Genomic DNA, 20,690 nt, shown 5'->3' with positions numbered 1-20,690 from the left:
CAAAAGTTTTATCAGTGGGTCTTTAAGCACTGTATAAAAATGGATAAAGTATGCCTGGTAACTATGAAGGGAGAGCTATGTGGCCTTTCAAAGAGATTTATATAATCGAGTTTTTGTGTAACGTGTATTTTACATTGCTGCTTACAAGAGAAATTAAAGAAACACGTAATGCAGAAATCTGCAGATTTCCTCACAATTTAAGTGTTTAACCCTTCAACACTGGAGATGTCACCAGCAACACCTAAATAACACATGCTCTTTGACCTTCCGTAACTCTTAGGGAAAGGGTAGTCTTTTTATAGCTAGTAACCACCAGCACATCAAATGGTGAAATAAAAATAGTTCACTTGGTCTTTAACATGCAAAATGTTTATACTTGGTAATAGCAAAGCACTGAAACCTTTTAAAGAATTTATAATTTTAGCAAACACTTGATTAAATGAGCTTCTGTTGAAGAAAATCTTCATTAGTACAGAGCAGTGCACCGTCAGTGTTTACGTACAAGCCAGCAGCTCGATAATTGCCGTAAAAATGAACCTCTCGCCCTGCTTAATCCTGAAGAGCTGAAGGATGAAGGTGAAGAAACTGATGCAGCACAGAATAGTGGACAGGATCATAGTAGCCTGCACCACCTGCAGGTAAGCTGTGGAGCAGAGAACAATACAGTTAAACACAAACTTCAACAGTTTCAAACATATATATTATATGTGTTTGAAGCTGGGAAACTCTGACTCACTCACCTGCTTCCACAGTGTGGCTGTTCTCTATAGGGTAGCAGGTGGAATTGCAGGAGTACCACAAGTCGGCGTAAATTACTTCACGCTCGGGTGGAGACACCACCCACCATGCCTATAAATGCATGTAAAGAACAGATCACGTTGATTAGATTGAGAAATACTTACTGCAAATGCTCTGCAAAGGATGGTTCTTAAGCCTTACATTGTGAATGGTGGAAATGAAGAGTAAGATGACTCCGGCGAAATGAAAGAGGATGATGAGGGCTAGGATGATAAACATGACTCCCCCTCAGTCTTTTCTTTCTTCGATCAAAGCAGTTAGATGGGCTCTCTCGCGGAATGAATGTCAGTTTGCAGGAACTTTGGTGCTGCTTGAAGTGCAACTGCTTCAGTATTTATGCTGACTGTTAAACGGGAGGCTGATCTTACAGACAAGATCAAAGTTCTCACATGAATCTGTTAGAAACAACACACAAATATTTGTTTAGTAACACGCAAAAAATAATAAAAGTGGCATCCTTTTCATCAGCTCACATTAGCAGACAAGAAAGACTGTTTTGTAAAAAAACATGTTTATTTGTATACTTTACTTTAAAGTAGGCTTCAGAAGCCCACTCCAATCATCACCCTATCTATTATAAAAACGTTCCCAATGGTCTTTAAATTATGAATATGCAGTTTTTAGGCAAAATCTCGAAGCCCGTGTCATTTTCTTGGACATCGTTTCTGCAAAGCAGCAGGAGTTCATCAGAAACTCATCTCGTAGTTGTGGGTGGGATTGTTGGCATGGAAGTAAGCTTCCACTTATTTCCTGTAATCTCTGTCTTTACACTCTCTCCCATTGGGCAGCAGTTTAGCTCAGGCAGTAGAGCACGTCATCCAACTACTGAAGGGTTGGCGGATCGATCCCCGCTCTCCCCGGCCAGCTGTTGCCCCCCAAGCACGGCTAATCTGCAGCTCACCAGTCCCCACAGGTGATGGGTCAAAATGCGGAAAATAATTTCCCCATTGTGGGATAAATAAAGTATCAATTATTAATTATTATTATTAGCTTACAACCCCAACCCAACATTGGTGATAAAACAAAAATTGGTGTGCTTTATTGGAGCTATCCAGCCATACAGTTTTGAGCAAGATGCCAGCTCGAACGAGGAAAACAAAGACATTCATGGATCTATTTGTCTACATAACACCTGAGGGCTTCTCAAACAGCATTTTTATGTCTGCTCCTGATTTACAATGATATGAGTAAAGACAGACTCAGAAATGCAATTTTAAGCTTAAATTATTTTAAATATGTCCTATATCTTGAGAAAAATATCACAAGAACATATAAAAAACACCAAAAAACATAATTTTCTTTGGATTGGGTGTTCAAAACATTAGACTAACAAAAGCTAAAAACAAAAGTGTGTGATGCATTTTCAATCAAAGAAGGCGAAAACACAATTTTGGGGTTTGCATGACAAAAATGTGTGTAAAAGGTGAAGATAGTTTGACGAAAAAAAACTTAAAACATTGAAACTAATTATGTGAAGGGATCAGCTTATAAGATCCACTCTGATGAAACTGTGTTTTTGGTGTTTTAACATGTTCTTTTGACATTATTTGATGGAGGACAAATAAAGAGAATTAATCTAAACGTGCTCAAGTAATTCTTTATTCAAATCCTGACTCAGGAGTAGATGAAAAAACACAGTACAAAAAATATAGTATTTGTGACATAAAAATACGCTGGGCGGGCCACAAGCTCCCTGCGCAGAGCTCCCAGTAATGGCGAGGGGAAGGGGGCCAGAGTTGCTCCGTCCTAATGGTCCCATCCACAATTTAGAGGAAAATTTCTGTTGAATTACTGCAGAAACTACCATATTTTGTCAGGCTATAAATTGAAGCAGCAAAAAATGCATAGTAAGGATTAAGGAAAATATATAAATGGCATATTACTTATATAGTTCTTTATTACTTTTTTAGAAGACTCAAAGTGCTTTATAGTCATTTCCATTCACCCATACAATCACACATTCACAAACAGATGCCACAACCCTTGTGCCACCAGGAACACTGTGAGGTTCAGTTCAGTTCATTTAGCAAAATACAGGAACAAGAACAGACATGTCATCTACAAGGGCATATCAGCGTTTGAAATAAGCGGTTATCCTGTTGTCCGAGACAACCAGATTTCACAGAGGACAACCAAAAATGAACCTGATGGTTGTCCGTGTGACAACCTGAACTTTTATTCAACATTTTGTTTTTTTTTCGACTATTTTTCAAGTGTCAAGGATTAGTTTTTGGCAACCTCTGAATTGAGACGTATGCAGCAAATTCTTTCCACTGACAAACGAAGTGCGTGCATGCTAGCGAATCCTTTCTGTTTCTACATGTGCACTTTTCAATAAAGATTATTAAAATAAATGTGTTGAACAACAGTACCTGGCGCGACCGCTAGATGTCTCCAAAACACGTTCAAAATAATCAGCCCATAAAATAGAAGATTTAAAACACATAAAACACTATAACTTTCACTCATAACGGAACAGATTGACATGAGCAGAAAAAAAACATTTTCCATGGGATCCACATGATATTATAAATTTGTACAACAGTCTTTGTATTTTATAGTCTTTAAGCAACAATTATCAAAACCAAAGATAAAAAAGAACAGATATATTTAAATCTGTGTAAAGATACTAGTTATAAAGATATTGGTTTCAAGTTTTTGGCAATACTTTGTGTAACCAGATGCTTCAATATTGAGTAAAATGTTTGTTTTTAATATTTAAAGAGTTTTTCTAAATGTCCATCATAAGAGGCAGTTGATATTAGATGTATAGAAGAAATAAAGATGTAAGTACTGACATCTGAGTAGGCTTCATTGCTGTTGAATATTGGTATCGAAGGACAATCAAAAATTGAATTGGGGAGGACAACCAAATATTACTTGCCAGGTTGTCCGGAAGACAACCATTTTTTCCCCCCTTTTTCTAACGCTGCATATCATAATGATGGTATAGACAATAGACTAGATTTACAGTGCGGCAAAAAAGGATTTAGTTAGCCACCAATTGTGCAAGTTCTCCCACTTAAAAATAAGAGAGAGGCCACCTAATTTTCCTCATAGGTGTACCCCAAATGACAGACCAAATAGAAAAAAATCCAGAAAATAAGAATTTGGTCACCTACAAACTAGCAAGATTTCTGGCTCTCACAGACCTGTAACTTCTTCTGTAAAGAAACCTCTGTACTCCACTCATTCATTCATTGTGGGCGAAGGCAGGGTACACCCTGGACAGTTCGCCAGTCTGTCGCACACACCCATCACATTCACACCTAGGGACAATTTCAAGATGCCAATTGACCTATGAAGCATAATTTTGGACGGTAGGAGGGAGAGAACCCACACATGGGGTTCACGGGGAGAACACGCACGGAAAGAACATGCAAAACTCCACACAGAAAGGTCCCCAATTGATTTTCTGTTTCAGGTCCCTCAGTCGGGACTTGAACCAGGGGCCTTCTTGCTGTGAGGCAAGAGCGCCAACCACTGCACCACCGTTCAACCGGTAGTCCACTCATTACCTGTATTAATGACACCTGTTCAAAATCGTTATCTATATAAAAGACACCTGTCCACAACCCAAAATGTCACACTCCAAACTCTACTATGGCCAAGACCAAAGAGCTGGACACCAGAAATAAATTTGTTGACGTACACCAGGCTGGGAAGACTGAATCCGCATAAGGTAAGCAGCTTGGTGTGAAGAAATCAACTGTGAGAGCAATTATTAGGAAATGGAAAACATACAAGACCACTGATAATCTCACTCAATCTAGGGGTTCCCTGCAAGATCTCACTTCATGAGGTCAAAATTATTACAAAAACAGCGAGCAAAAAAAGATCTAGTGAATGTGCTGTAAAGAGATGGACCAAAGTAACAATGGCTGCCAGGGACTTAAATCCTGCAGTGCCAGATGTGTCCCCCTGTTAAACCCAGTCCACGTCTTAAGTCTGCTAGAGAGTATTTGGGTGATCCAGAATAGGATTGGGAGAATGTCCTATGGTCAGATAAAACCAAAATAGAACTTTTTGGTAAGTACTCAACTTGTCGTGTTTGGTGGAGAGAGAATGCTGAGTTGCATCCAAAGAACATCATACCTACTGTAAGCATGGGGGTGGAAGCATCAGGCTTTGGGGCTGTTTTTCAGCAAAGGGACCAGGCCACCTCAGCTAGTTGTCATGTGATGTAAACAGATTAGGAATGAAGCAACCTGTGAGCCACGGACAAATGTAAAGCAATGATTGTCGTTTTATCAGACAGTAATAAGTGTCCAACTGCTTACTTGTTAGAACCTTTATTTTAACACAGCTGAAAATGCTTCTCACATGCTTTTCTGTGTCTCGTTACACAGGACGCACCCGACGCTGCTCTAAAAGCTACCTTAACAATATTCTCTTAAAAACAATGCCATAACATCACAACAATGAGACACACACAACTCATTGAAATGTGGTCAGATGAATGCAGGATAGTTAAAACAATTTTTAACATGATACACATTGCTTCTCGGAATGTTATCCCATAAATCTATGTCATGAGCATTTTTTAGCATACCTTCATAGCTGACATCTTGCCAGTAACAGCTTTGCAGTATGCCTCCACTGAACCTAAGTAGCAAGTAAAAAGTGTTAATATAGGCCTTCAAAATTAGTCAGCGAAATGGGAAATTTGAATCAGTGAAGGACTTCAATATTTTCTGTCTCTGGTTGCTTTGCCCTGCCCATGTAATTCCTAGCAAACGACTGAAGAGATCTTCAGTCATGTGGGTATGCTTACAAGCTTTGGTTTGAAACAGGAAAGGTTGCTTGACGGTAGGGCTGCACGATATGAGGAAAACTCGCGATATGCGATATTGGTGATTAATATTGCGATAACGATATAATTTGCGGTATATAAACAAATATCAAACCAACCAAAAACATAATTTCCATTTCAATGCAACAGTATAAAAATTATACTCCAAATGACCCTTGTCGACATAGGAGGCAAACATCAAACATAAAAGGGCTCATCTGATTGATCAACAACGTAAACGGGTCCTTCCGATTGGTTAAATGCATAAAGGGATTTATTTCATTTATTCAATATTTCAAGCTGCCATGAGTTTGTTTTAGCACATTTAACCCTTGTGCAATCTTAGATGAACCCCCCCCCTTACTTTGCAGTGTTCTCCGTACCATGACAAAGGTGGATAAATGTGGAAAGATTTAATGTAATCCATGGACACCAGTGAAGATCACAAATCATTGAAGAAAAAAGGTTCAGTGCACTGTCTAGTGGGTCTAGATGACCCCACTCCAAATGTTAAAGTGCCTAGGATAACACAAGGGTCAAGGTAACCATTTATTGCGATTTTCGCCGTCTTTTGCGGTATGCATATTGCACAGCTTGATGTCGCGATAACGATAAATTTGCGGTATATTGTGCAGGCCTACTTGACGGCAGTCTGAATACAGACCAAACGCAAGGTTCAGGACTCGATCCGGACCAAATTAAGCGTACTCGGTCCAGACCAAATGATTTTTTCATCTGCATGCACGTCAAGACTTTCTATGTATTTTTTTCAAAGATGATGTGAATGAAAACCTTAATAAAGAGCAATTAATTCATTGTCACTTTAGCTGGCCGGAGCTTCCTTAGCATACACAAACCAATAACATTTCCATCTATCAATCCATCTCCAAACCTCGTTATTCCTGTTCAGGGTCAAAGGGTTGCTAGAGCCACACAGTAACATTTACACCTAAGGGACAATTAAGTGTCCAACAAAATAATGAAGCATGTTTTTGGACTGCTGAAGGAAAGATTACCTAGAACAAACCCACGCATGCACAGGGAGAACATTCAAACTGCACACAGAAAGGACCAAATGGGGATAGGGATACTGAGGTGAAGTTAGTTTTAGGTTGGATATTTGACAGACATTCAGCGGGGATCTCCAGCGGGGTCTCTTAGGGACCGTCAACAAATTAACATGTGCATGAGATGGAGAAGATTTTAGATCAATCCCAGGACAAAATGCTTTGCAAAAATAAAATAGAGTACAATGAAACATTTCCTCATGTTGTGTCTAAACATTTTTATTTATTTTGCAATGTTTTAATGAGAAGTTTTGCAATAGTAGATACTCAATATTTTACAAGAATCTTTCTTTGAAGTAAACAGTCTGTTTTTTTAATAGCTTCCAAACCCTGTGACCTTATGATTCCAAATATATGCCAAATTATGGCTCCAACATACACCATACACACAAAAATTTTATATGAATTTTTATATTTAAATTTCAAATGTTTGCATATGAAATCTGGTCATGTTTTTCATTAGCTCCCAAACCAGGTGACCCAAAGAGATGGAACATATGCCAAATTGTGGCACTGACATCTCAACATCAGACACACCAATTTATTTTCTCACAAATGTGCACGCTGTGTTTCACAAAAACACAATCGATTTTTCAGAAATTCACAATAAATTTTCAGAAATACAGAATAGATGGTTCACAGACATCATTTTTAGGTACACTTGTACCTAAAATGCAAATTTTAAAATGTGCATTCACAAACCCGCTCTCATTTGTGAATCTCCCCATATTTGTGAGAGATTTTTCTACGGTGAACATTGAGACTCACATCACGCTGCAGGTCAACTAATGTCATCATTGGCTAGTGAATCTGTCAATCAAACTCATCAGCAAAGCAGGCGTGCTCGCTTTCAGCCAATCGAATGGCCCTTCTAGACTTTCTCCAGCTTTCACACAGGTGACAAAAAGCCCTGCCCATCTTTGATTCTGCCGGTGGGTCATTAGCGTGTTAGCTTTAGCACGGCTCGTAGGTTCATTGTCTTCGGTCGTCAAAAATTACTGGCTTGTGCAACTTTCAAGTGGACCTGAAAGCAAGGCAACAGTTGTTGAATGCAGTTGGCATTGAATCCAGGGAACTGTGTCCTGGTGATGAGATTTGTAATGAATGTTTCACTCAGGATAGTTTGCTAATCTTTATCCTTATTAGATATGATGCTAGCGTCCTTTTAGCACTCAGATATCGGTTCCCTTCGGTCTGGATCATGAGAAGGTGGAGGAGAAAAATCTTCAACTTCAACTCAACAGAAACTGGCATCACTTTGTACCACTCTCCATATTAAAAATGCAGCGTGACTACGTTACCTCAAGCCAACCTCCCTGTCAATGACAGAACAATTCAGCCTCACATCTTTTTTTTTCATTCTTCAAATCTGGGCTGAGAGTGAAGTCAGCCTCAACTGTCCGATTGTGTTACCCCTAAAGTATGAACAGAGTTACAATACTGACTTTAATCATAATGTATGATTTGATTGTGTTACTCCAAACTAGGGGGCTTTGCATCTCCTGGACTTTAAAACGTTTGCCATGCACCTTCAGTTCTGACATCAGTGTGAAAGCTGGAAAAAGTCTAAGGGGCCATTTGATTGGCTGATAGCGAGCACCCCTGCTTTGCTGATTAGTTTGATTGACAGATTCATTAGCAAATGGGGACATTAGTTGCCTGCAGCGTGAAGGGAGTCTCAATATTCACCGTAAAAAAATTTATCTGGTTTGCGAATGCACATTTTAAAATTTGCAAGATCTGTGAGTTCATATTACAAGTGTACCTAAAAATGATGTCTGTAAAGCATCTTTTGTGCATTTCTGAAAATTTGTTGTGAATTTCTGAAAAATCCATTGTGTTTTTGTGAAACACAGCGTGCACATTTGTGAGAAACACTTATTGTGCATGTGTGAAACATTTGGTGTGCATGTGTGTGTTTGTGAAACCTAGGCTGTGCATTTGTGAAACACGTGTGCATTTTCAAATTTATATAACACGTTTGCGTAAAAAAACAGTTGTGAATCAGAGCGTGTGTATTTGTGAAACAGGTTGTGTGCATTTCTGATTATTGAGACTGAATTAACTCCATACCAAACCGCCTGAACCAAAGAGATGAAACCATTGCAGAATTGTGGCATTGACATCCCCACATCAGACACACAACTTTATTTTGCTATAGGTTTAATCTCTTTCTGTCACGTGGTTTGGGAGCTATTGAAAAAAAATATATAATTATATGAAAACTTCTGGAAATTTAATAGAAAAATTCATATACATTTTGCATCATCTATAATTGCAAAATAAATTGGAGTCTGATGTTGGGATGTCAGTGCCACAATTCAGCATAGGTTTCATTTCTTTGGGTCATGTGGTTCGGGAGCTATTGAAAAAATATATATGATTTATATGCAATAATAGAAAAATGCATATACATTTTGCATCATCTATAATTACAAATTAAGCGGTGTGTCTGATGTTGATATCTCAGTGCCACAATTCAGAATATTTCATCTCTTTGGGTCAAATAAAATAAATACGATTATTTAAACACAACATGAGGAAACGTTTTATCCTCATTTATTTACACCGACCAAAAATATAAACGCAACACTTTTGTTATTGCTCCCATTTTTTATGGTATGAACTCAAAGATGTGAAACATTTTCCACATACACAAAATAACCAGTTCTCTGAAATATTGTTCACAAATCTGTCTAAATCTATGATAGTGAGCATTTCTTCTTTGCCAAGACAATCCATCTCACCTCACAGGTGTGCCATATCAAGATGCTGATTAGACAGCATGATTATTGCACAGGTGTGCCTTAAACTGGCCACAAGAAAAGGCCACTCTGAAATCTTCTGAAATCTCCTCCTACCGTCCAAAAACATGCTTCATCGGTCAACCGCAGTCACACAAAAGAAACACAACAAAAAGGGGAGGGTTTGGCCATGCTAAACGTTTGCCGTTTGGACCAACTTCTAATTCTAAATGTGCTTTTATTACTGTTATGATTATTATTAAGGGCCTTCTCGCAAATAATTTTTTTAATCTGTGCGGTCAGTGCTCAGGTCCGTGGAAGGCGGAAATGCTGCTACGTTACGTAGTCCTCAGAACATCTATGTTTGATGGTTACACCATTGTATAGTGTAAATGAAAAAATCGAATACGGGTCACTTTTAAAAGATGATGTAAGAGGGTCATCAAAAAAATAGGATATAGACAGAAAATCGGATTTGGGCATTAAGATCTGCAGTGTAAATGCGGCCTAAGAGACATCACTGGAGATCCGAACTGGATGTCTGTCGAATATCCAACCTAAAACTATCTTCACCGCAGTATTGGGGATTTGAACTAGGGCCTTCTCATTGTGAGACGAGAGTGCTAACCACTACTCCACCAGCCTCTTATGCCATAGTTACAACTACCCTACGGGTGTTTTTCAAAGGCTGGTTGGTGAGCCATTAGAGCAAAATTTTAATGCAAATTTTTCTATGGACATGGTGCAACATATATCTGAACATATATTACCTTTGGCACACTAAAGAATGATTTTTCTATGAAATATTTGTGATTTTCGCAAGATCGTTTCCTACCCAGAAGTAAGAAGACTCGATCTTTAAAGCACCGCCTTTCACTCCTTGTGGGTGCCGCCCATTTCAGGACGTCAACCTAGAGCCAGCCTCGGCAGCGTGTCCATGTTTCTCACACGAAAACAAACATCACAAGATGCATGTGCATATGAAAGTGTTCTGCAGATCACCACTAGCTCTGTAGAGAAAGTGTGTGTTTTAACTTGTGGACGGTGCTGGCAGCGCAGACTCTTCCTGGAAGGAGCTCTTCCTTATACGTATAAATTCGAGAACCTACCCGTTTTTGTGGATGGCCTGGTACTCAGAGCGCAGGTTTTTTGAGAAATACTCAGAGATGTGTAAATGGATCTAATACTGCATTGAGATTTTTTTGGCAATGAATTAACATTATATTACAATTAAACCCTCAAAAAGTTCATTTTGCATGAAATAGGTCCTTTAAACAACACGTAAGGGTAAGTAAGGGCCAAAGTTCGGATTTTTCTTTTTTCAGCCCCCTGATTTTGCAGGGAGCTCATTAGTGCTGTTAAAGTGATAAGTGTGAGCTCCTTGTTACAGCCTGTCTGTTAGAATTTAGGAAATTAATCAGAGGATAGTTTGTGTGGACATCGTACGGGTGCATACAGTAGGGTAAAAAAGTATTTAATTAGCCAACAATCGCACAAGTTCTACCACTTGATGAGAGAGGCATGTAATTTTCCTAATAAGTATACAGTGGTGGACAAAATTGTTGGGACCCATCAGTTAAAGAAAGTCCACAATGCTCACTGAAATGTCTTGAAACGTTCAAAAGTAACAAAACATAAAAATTTATTGAAAATCAAAAAATCAGCCATTACTTTCGAGTTGTCGATTAAAAGAATTATTAAAAAAACAAAAAAAAACTAATGAACCTAGAGCCGGGATAGGCTCCGGCAGCCCAGTGACCCCGAAAGGGATAAACAGAATAGAAGATGGATGAATGAAAAACAGCTGCACGGTGGCGCAGTGGTTAGCGCTCTTGCCTCACAGCAAGAAGGCCTCTGGTTCAAGTCCCGGCTGGGGGACCTGAAAAATTACATCAACGAGGGACCTTTCTGTGTGGAGTTTGCATGTTCTCCCCATGTACGCGTGGGTTCTCTCCGGGGTCTCTGGCTTCTTCCCACCAACCAAAAACATGCGTCATAGGTTAATTGGCAACTCTAAATTGTCCCTAGGTGTGAGTGTGAATGGGTGTGTGTTTGTGGACATTCTACCCTGCGACAGACTGGCAACCTGTCCAGGTTGTCCCCTGCCTTCGCCCACAAGTGGCCGGGATAGGCTCCAGCAGCCCCGTGACACCGAAAGGGAAAAAGGGTTAAGAAAATGAATGAATGAAAAACTAATGAAATAGGGTAGGACAAAAATAATGGTACCCATAACTTAATATTTTTGCCTTTTGAGGCAATCACTGCAATTAAACGGTTTCTGTATTTGTCAATGATGCCTTCTGCATCTGTCGACAGGTATTTTGTCCCACTCCTCATGAACAAACTGCTCCAGTTGTCTCAGGTTTGACGGGTGTCTTCTCCAAATGGCATGTTTCAGCTCCTTTCACAGATGTTCAATGGGATTCAGATCTGGGCTCATAGAAGGCCACTTTAGAATAGTCCAACGCTTTTCTCTTAGCCATTCTTGGGTGTTTTTGGCTGGGTTTTGGATAGTTGTCCTGTTGGAAGACCCATGACCTGCGACTGAGTCCAAGCTTTCTGACACTAGGCAGCACATTTCTATCCAGAATGCCTTGATAATCTTGAGATTTCATTTGACCTTGCACAACTTCAAGACACCCTGTGCCAGATGCAGCAAAGCAGCCCCAAAACAGAGCTGAGCCTCCTACATGTTTCACAGTAGGGACAGTGTTCTTTTCGTTGTATGTTTCATTTTTGAGTCCACCAACATAGAGCTGATGTGCCTTACCAAAAAGCTCCAGTTTTGTCTCATCTGTTCCCAGAAGCTTTGTGGCTTGTCAACATGCATTTTTGCAAATTCCAGTCTCGCTTTTTTATGATTTCCTTTCAACAGTGGTGTCCTCCTCTGTCGTCTCCAATGAAGTCCACTCTGGCTCAAGCAACAACGAATGGTGCAATCTGACACTGATGTACCTTGATCTAGGAGTTCACCTTTAATGTCTTTGGAGGTTGTTCTGGGCTCTTTGGATACAGTGTGAACTATCCTTCTCCACATCAATTTTCCTCTTCCGGCCATGTCCAGGGAGGTTGGCTACTGTCTCGTGGGTCTTAAACATCTGAATAATATGTGCCACTGTCGTCACAGGAACTTCAAGCTGCTTAGAGATAGTTTTATAGCCTTTACCTTTACGATATTTGTGTAGATTTTGTTTCTAATGTCCTGGGACAATTCTCTCCTTTGCTTCCTGTTGTCCATGTTCAGTGTGGTACACAGCTTTTCACCAAACAGCAACATGACTATCGGTCTCCCTTTAAATAGGCAGACTGAAAATGGGTTTGAAAACAGCTGTGATGTCAATTAAAGGACATCACATCAAGACCCCCTGGGCAATTAGTTCTCAGTCTTTTGTGGAGGTACCATCATTTTTGTCCAGCCCTATTTCATTAGTTTGTTTTTTTAAATAATTATGTTAATCAACAACTCAAAAGTAATGGCTGATTTTTATCATTTAATTTTCAATACATTTTAATTTTTTGTTACTTTTGAACATTTTAAGTAATTTCAGTGAGCATTGTGGACTTTCTTTCTTTACCTGAGGGGTACCAACAATTTTGTCCACCACTGTACCTATGAAAAAAGGAAATCCAGAAAATCACATTGTCTGATTTTGTAAATTATGCTGGAAAATAAGTATTTGGTCACCTACAAACAAGCAAAATTTCTGGTTCTCACAAACCTGTAACTTCTTCTGTAAGAGGATCCTCTGTCCTCCACTTGTTACCTGTACTATTGGCACCCGTTTGAACACCTATAAAAGACACCTATCCACAACCTCAGTCACACTCCAAACTCCACTATGGCCAAGACCAAAGAGCTGTCTATGGACACCAGAAACAAAATTGTTAAACTGCACCAGGCTGGGGAGACTAAATCTGCAATAGGTAAGCAGTTGCAGGCCCGTCTAAAGTCTAGAGTAGAGAGCATTCGTATGATCCAGAAGAGGATTGGAAGAATGTCCTATGGTTGAATTAATCCAAAATGGAACTTTTTGGTAAGAACTCAACTCATCGATTACGTTGGACAAAGAATGCTGCGTTGCATCCACAGAACACCATACCTAGATACCTTACCTACCTACATCATTGTTTGGGGCTGTCATACAGACACAGCTCTCGGAGGGGGAGTGAAGCTGCTGGTAACGGAAGAATCTTTGAATGATCGCGTGAACCCAGACATGGAGACGTGATTACCGATGGTTTTGTAGAGCTGTTCATAAAAATCTACCCGATCTCTCCACATCATCCGTGTCTTCCAATGATTCCAAATGGGATAAACACATACACTGCTGCATGTAGCAATCAGGCTAAGATCATTAGCTGGAAGCTCCTCCCAACACGATGCCACAGCGTCAAACTTAGGAACACATTTTGGACAGGTGGCAAGCAGAGAATTTACCGCGAACAAAATTCCACTGAATTAATCTTGCTTGTTACACTTACAGCACTAATGCAGCACAAACTTAACATTTCATCGAACTAAAATTAGCTGCATGGTAAAGAAACATAAACAAGACGACTGTATAAGCACTTTTGCATCTGGAGCCATTTACAGACTTACAGCTTATCCAAACAACTGAGGAAAAAGGCAGACTTAATGAAACATAAATATTTGTCACCTCAAAGTCCTCTCGAGTTCCTCCAAAATTACAGAAAATGCTTGTTTGGTGTCTGTACTTAAGCAAGACAGCGATAGAGTATCAAAGTAAGCGAGTGTTTTTTTAAATTTGTGGGGTTCTAATGTATATTCTGTGATATTCAACCCTTTAATATAGACTATGACATGTTAAAGGACATAAACTCCTTAAATGCATTGTTTTCCTGTGGTCCAGTGGTCAGAAAGAAATTATTTTATTTCACTCTAAACTGAAAAAAGTTGATTTAACTTAAATGAATCACTTCAATTGAATTCAATTGAATTGAATTAATTGAATTAAGTTTATTCAACTTAATTTTTTACGTCTGTCCGACTCAATTTAACATGTTGATCTAACTTAAATTTTTTTGTTTATACAACTCAAATAACTCATTAATCTAACTTAATATCATATACAGTCAGGACCATAAATATTTGGACAGAGACTCATTCTTTCTAATTTTGTTTCTGTACATTACCACAGTGAATTTTAAATAAAACAACTGAGATGCCATTGAAGTGCAGACAGCTTTTATTCCATGGGTTGAACAAAAAGATTGTATAAAAATGTGAAAAACTAAAGCATTTTTTAAACACAATCCCTTCATTTCATGGGCTTGTAAGTAATTGGACAATTGACTTTCATGCTATTGTATGGGCAGGTGTGAGCAATTCCCTTGTTATGTCACTATGAGTGAATCACATAAAATGCCTGGAGTAGATTAGAGCAGTGTTTTTCAACCAGTGTGCCGCGGCACACTAGTGTGCCGTGGGAGATGGTCAAGTGTGCCGTGGAAAATTGTCCTCATTAACTGATCTAAAAACATTAACCATCTCCAGGAAATCAGCTCTTTGTTCATCCAAACAGGTCCTGATAAAACACTGAGTAGTTAGGAATATGAAAGATCACAAAATACTTATTTCTTTGTGTTTAACTGATTCTATTAAAGACATTTTGATAAGAATGACGACACCGCGATTTACCTGCAGCTATGACTGTTTTCTGAAAAGTCCCGCAACTTTTACTGTCTCCACGACTCCACCAATCATTCTTGAAGGCTTAATCACATGTCATCAGTCTGACCAATCAGAAGTGTTTAAAGTCTAAACTTCCTTGTTCCAATTTAGCTCATAACTCACTCATTTCCAACAAAAACACCAGCTAAAGCTCGTCTTTAGCGGTGTAGCTTTCCACAGAATCCGGTATCAGACCGTGGAACAAGTGAACAAAACCATGAAACTCAGAGACGCAAGTGTTTCTGCCGTTTTCTCGCCGTATTCACACTACATCTCCCATGATGCATTGGCTTAAAGGGACAGCGCCTTAGCGTACAATGAGTCGTCCTTGTTACACGGATTGAAACCACAACGAACATACAGTTTGTATGTAACTTAACTTTTATTACATCTTTTAGAAAAAACATCTGCAACTTCCTGCTTTTTCTACCACAATTATCACAAAAATGCACGTCAGATTGCCGGGGGGGGGGGGGCTGCAGATCAAAACAGACTATGAGTTTCTGCTTTTTTTTGTGTGTGTGTGGGGGGGGGGTGCTGGTGTGCCGCGGGATTTTTGTCAAGGTTAAAGTGTGCCGTGGCTCAAAAAAGGTTGAAAAACACTGGATTAGAGGACTTGTGCTTGCATTTTGAAGATTTTGCTGTGAAAAGACAGCATGCGGTCAAAGGAGCTCTCCAAGCAGTGGAAAGGAGCCATCATTAAGCTGAGAAAACAGAAAAAAAACGTGCAAGAAATTGCTACAGTATTAGGAGAGGCAAAATCAATAGTGTGGTACATCCAGAGAATGAAAGAAAGCACTGGTGAACTCAGCAACGCAAAAAGACCTGGGCGTCCATGGAAGACAACAGTGGTGGATGATTGCAGAATCCTTTCCATGTTGAAGAGGAACCCGTTCACAACAGCCAACCAAGTGAACAACAGTCTCCAGGAGGTAGGCGTATCAATATCCAAGTCTACCATAAAAAGAAGACTGCATGAAAGTAGATACAGAGGGTAAACTGCAAGATGCAAGCCACTCATAAGCCTTCAGAATAGGAAGGCTAGGTTGGACTTTGCTAAGACGCATCTAAAAAAGCCAGTACAGTTCTGGAAAAACATTCTTTGGACAGATGAAACCAAAATCGACCTCTACCAGAATTATGGCAAGAGAAGAGTATGGAGAAGGCGTGGAAAGCTCATGATCCAAAGCACACTAAATCATCAGTAAAACACTGTGGAGGCAGTGTGATGGCATGGGCGTGCATGGCTTCTAGTGGCACTGGGACACTAGTGTTTATTGATGATGTGACACAGGACAGAAGCAGCCGAATGAATTCTGAGGTGTTCAGAGACATACTGTCTGCACAGATCCAGGTGAATGCAGCCAAACTAATTGGGCAGCGTTTCATAATACAGATGGACAATGACCCAAAACATACAGCCAAAGCAAATCAGGAGTTTATTAAAGCAAAGAAGTGGAATATTCTTGAATGGCCAAGTCAGTCACCTGATCTTAACCCAGTTGAGCATGCATTTCACTTTTTGAAGACTAAACTTCAGACAGAAAGGCCCACAAACTAACAGCGACTGAAAGCCGCTGCAGAAAAGGCCTGGCAGAGCATTCAGAAGGAGAAAACCCAGTGTCACGTTCAGCTCGTAGTCTCGGAGGCCATCCTCATGGTAGAAGCACAGGCGGAGTCTCAGGACTTGAGTTTAGCTCAAAATTTATTTTCCAATTTCTTCTGTTGGCATTTCACAGTCATGTCCCAAGCTCTAACTACCAACCAACAACAACCTCCTAATGGTTACAACTCCCACCTTTATAGGATTTCACCTTTGGGAGCTACCATCCACCCAGGTTCCCACAGATAATCTATTTACACAAAATATTAAAATATGTACATTCAAAGTTTCCCCAACCCCTATAAAAATAGATAATTTCTCCATGCAAACATAGAATTCACAGACTGTTCCTAAAACATTTCAATAATTCACTCCAATAATAAAATTACTACTCTAAATCTCCCCTGTTAACTTTACAATGATTTTGGTTCCCTCCCTGGAACCAATATAAGGCCCTTGTACCCTTAGGGACCTCTTTTGCTGGCGGACCATTCCTGACATAGAAAACAGAGGTGAGTCACCACAATCAGACAAAGCATAGACATTAGGGGTGTAGAAAAAAATCGATTCTGCAATATATCGCAATACGTCATTTGGCAATACTTGTATCGATTCATATGCTGCCAGATCGATATTTATTTAATTATTTCTGAGCGGCCTTCAGCGTCTGACTCTTGTTGTCCACCTCACCCTCCGACCGCTAGTCGGCAGCAGAGCGCACAGAGCCTCTTTGAGCAGATCTACTCTGCACAAGACAATATGAAGACTGCAGCCAGAGCAGAGGCAGCTTGTTCTGTTGTTATGAGACATGAACTATTTAGTTTTTACTTGGAATGGATACCAAACAGAAACTCTGAGCCATGTTGCTGCCAGTAAGATATGAAAACGTGGATTGCTGTGCTTTTTAGCGGCTCAGATAAATAAGATGGACAATGAAGCACGGCAGCAGCTAATAGGCTAATGTGCTTAGCATCTGCTAACATACTAGCAAAGCGGGCTGAAGTTCTGCAGAACCTCAAAGCAATAGGCTGTGTCCGAATTGCCGCCCTAACCCTTAACTACTAAAACCCTATATAGTGCGGCACTATATAGTTCTCTATATAGTTCTCTGAATTTTAAAAGCAATTCGGACACCCGTGCTCACTAGTTTTCTCTTTCGGGTGTTTTCAAATGGCGCTCGGCACGAAAACAAAGTGGCGCATTACCGCCACCACCTGGTCTGGAGGGGAACTACTTCTATTTAACGCCGAGAATGACACCCATTTGTCAAAGTAAAAATATAATAAATATAAACATTTTATGAAGACTATTTATGAATCTGCTGTGTTCTGATCATGGAAAACGTGGCTGATTTATAAATAATAAAATTACAAACAAATTGGTGTAGATTTTATGTATTAGTTGATAAATAAACCCTCAAGTCATTAGTCCATGGCAATATTTATTTTTGTGCCGCTGAACGATTTACGGGCTCTTGCGAGGAAGCATTTTTTTTCTGTAGTTTTATCTTCTACGTTACTGAAAATAGCTTTATATATGAATCTGTCCGTGTTCCTGGCAATGATTCAACCGTTTTTCGTGAGATCAAACCGAAAACGAGCAGATATGCAGCATCACAGGACAGCAAGGAGGAGAAGCAGACGTCTCAGAAGATTTCCTCTGGAAGCCCTGGCCAGACATGAACAACTTGTGAGTTAAACTTAAAGTTTTTTTTATTAGTTCAATTTAAGCATTTGTTACTAATTGTGCTCAAGGTTACACCGTCTGCTGGGTAAGACTTTTTAACATTATTTTTCAACACTGGACTATGAACTGTATAGTCTAACTACATGAAACACTTGTGAGATCAAAGTTTAGTATTTTTTATTCAGAGTCAAACCATATCACTTGTTTTAAACAAAAATACTTTAATTTTTAAATATTTATATAAAAATCCAAAAACCCAGCCAAAAAAAACCCACGAGATTTTCCAGCATTTATAAATACATCATAAACTAAAATTTAAGACATCAGAATAAAATGAAACATTCAAAAAAATCAGATTTAATTTTCTCAATGAAATAATTATTTTTCTATTTTACAGGGTCTTCCATGTCTCTACTGCTTTGCCAACATAAAGGTGTATGTCGTGGCCCTTCACGCTGACGGTCAGTCCGACACAAGACCAGACAGGCAGACCCGCAGATCGGTTGACCCGCAGGACCATCAAGCATCTGGTGGAGCAGTTTTGGGTTCCTCACACTCTGGGGGGGGCACACAGGAGACTGAGGTCCTGGTGTTTCTTTTCTGGCTGGCGTGTGGCACATCTTACGGTGTGGTAACCAGGGCCTTTGACATGCCACGGTCCACTGTGAGCGACGTTGTCCACAGGACGGCAGACCGCATCCTCCAGCTGATGAGCAGGGTCACCCAGCATCCAGTGGGAATGAACTGCCATTAGTCACCTCTGGTTTTTTAGCAGCTCGCTGAGTCTTCCACCTTCCAAAAGGTCGTAGGGAGTATCGATGGCTGCCACTTAAGAATAAAGGCCCTAAAAGAAAATGCAGCTTGTTATTTTAACAGGAAGCTTTTTTATTCCATTCAACTGCAGGCTGTACGTGACTAATGCCAAATTTAGAGATATTTTTGTTGGGAATCAAGGATCAGTCCACAGTTCACAGCTTCTACGTAAAAGCCCAATTTATGTAAATAAAACATTACCCACCTGAAGGATCCTTTTGGGTGATGGTGGGTATCCCTGCATTCTTCATCCCATCACGCTGCTGACACCCTACATTGAACCCATGAGGAATGTGGTTGAGGCCTGTTACAACCAGCACCACGCCAAGGCATGCTCTGTGGTGGAGAGAGCATTTGGCATTATGAATATGAGGAGGAGAGCAATATTTCTGGGGGCACTGGAAGTAAAACCAACCTTCGCAATGAAAATCATTGCCTGCAGTTCAGTTCTGCACAATCTGTGCATCATCGAAGGGGACTGCTGGGAGCCACAGATGTTGAGCCACAGCAGGAACCAGTAGGACGGGTAAAGTGGCGTCCGTCTGCGAAGACAAATCTCTGCATTCCTTTCAGCTCCAACTGTGACACACATGACTCTAGAAGACCAGGATTATTGTTAAGATGTATAAAAATAAATGTTAACATAAAACGAAAATGTAAATATGTACATTTGATATTTATATGAAAATTCTTTTGAGATTGTTAAAAATGGCTCAGATTTAAATAATGCATGTAAATAATTCATTTTTGTTACTGCATTTATTAAACAAATTGCAAAAACAACGACGACGTTACATTTTGTGAACAATATTTTAAACTCAGGTAAGCTTAACAGACTCTCCTGTCACTCATTGTCCCTTCGTGCTCTTTCCTCCTCTCCTCTTTCAACAACAACCTTTACCCCAACATGACAATGATTACAGTTTATGATAAATAAATACAAATCTGATCAAGTGTCTCTCACTCCCATCCGGCACGAGCTTGCCTGATAACAAACAGGCTATCTTTCTCCACCACAGATGGATCAGATTTTCCTTATCCTCTTCAGTCCCTACATATATAAATACATTTAAAAAATGTGTTAACTTATTACTACGGTTAGAACTCACTCGTTTTTTTATGTAATATCAACAGCGTTTGTTTTTAGCATTCGGCGCTAATTCGCGCTAGCGTTAGCTTTAGCATTACCGAAATTGATGAGCTTCCAAGCAATGTAGATAGTCGATTGAGGAATAAAACATATTAAACACATCATCTTACGTATTTACAAATATATTTTACAACAGATACTTGATACTTTTAAATATACTTACATTTTTAAGTCCTCTTTCTCGCGCAACCGTCCGCCATCTTCGAATAATTCAAGCTCAGTGTATTGTGGGTCACACGCAATGCATTCTGGTATGAACGCAGTGCATTCTGGGCAATATTCGCCGATCGAGTGAGCATCGATCCACACTGGTTTTTCGTAGAGAATTCTGGGAAATTTCTAGTG

General features: G+C 39.7%; 1 protein-coding gene and 1 long non-coding RNA gene across 5 annotated transcripts in view; one reads left to right on the top strand and one right to left on the bottom strand.

Annotated features, from left to right (window-relative positions):
- Positions 1–20,690, bottom strand: part of emp2 (epithelial membrane protein 2) — a 50,808-nt gene that overhangs the window by 8,453 nt on the left and 21,665 nt on the right. The window contains exons 2-6 of one of the 4 annotated variants that reach the window (XM_020700051.3): positions 5,351–5,403; positions 4,894–5,006; positions 940–1,193; positions 741–849; positions 503–643 (exon numbers count right to left, since the gene is read on the bottom strand). In XM_020700051.3, coding sequence (XP_020555710.1) covers positions 503–643; positions 741–849; positions 940–1,017 — 328 coding nt within the window. In that variant the 5' untranslated portion in view covers positions 1,018–1,193; positions 4,894–5,006; positions 5,351–5,403. The remainder of the gene's footprint in view (positions 1–502; positions 644–740; positions 850–939; positions 1,194–4,893; positions 5,007–5,350; positions 5,404–20,690) is intronic. The other 3 variants (XM_020700052.3, XM_023957686.2, XM_004084627.5) reach the window with 3 other exon arrangements.
- Positions 16,985–19,978, top strand: LOC144994276 (uncharacterized). Its single transcript, XR_013657731.1, has 2 exons — positions 16,985–18,385; positions 18,780–19,978. It is a non-coding gene; the product is annotated as an uncharacterized LOC144994276 (long non-coding RNA).

Source organism: Oryzias latipes, chromosome 8 (assembly GCF_053564925.1).
Source record: "Oryzias latipes strain Hd-rR chromosome 8, Olatipes_Hd-rR_3.1".
Lineage (NCBI taxonomy): Eukaryota > Metazoa > Chordata > Actinopteri > Beloniformes > Adrianichthyidae > Oryzias > Oryzias latipes.
Note: the sequence above shows the minus strand (reverse complement) of the source record. Positions and strands in the feature narration are given on the sequence as shown.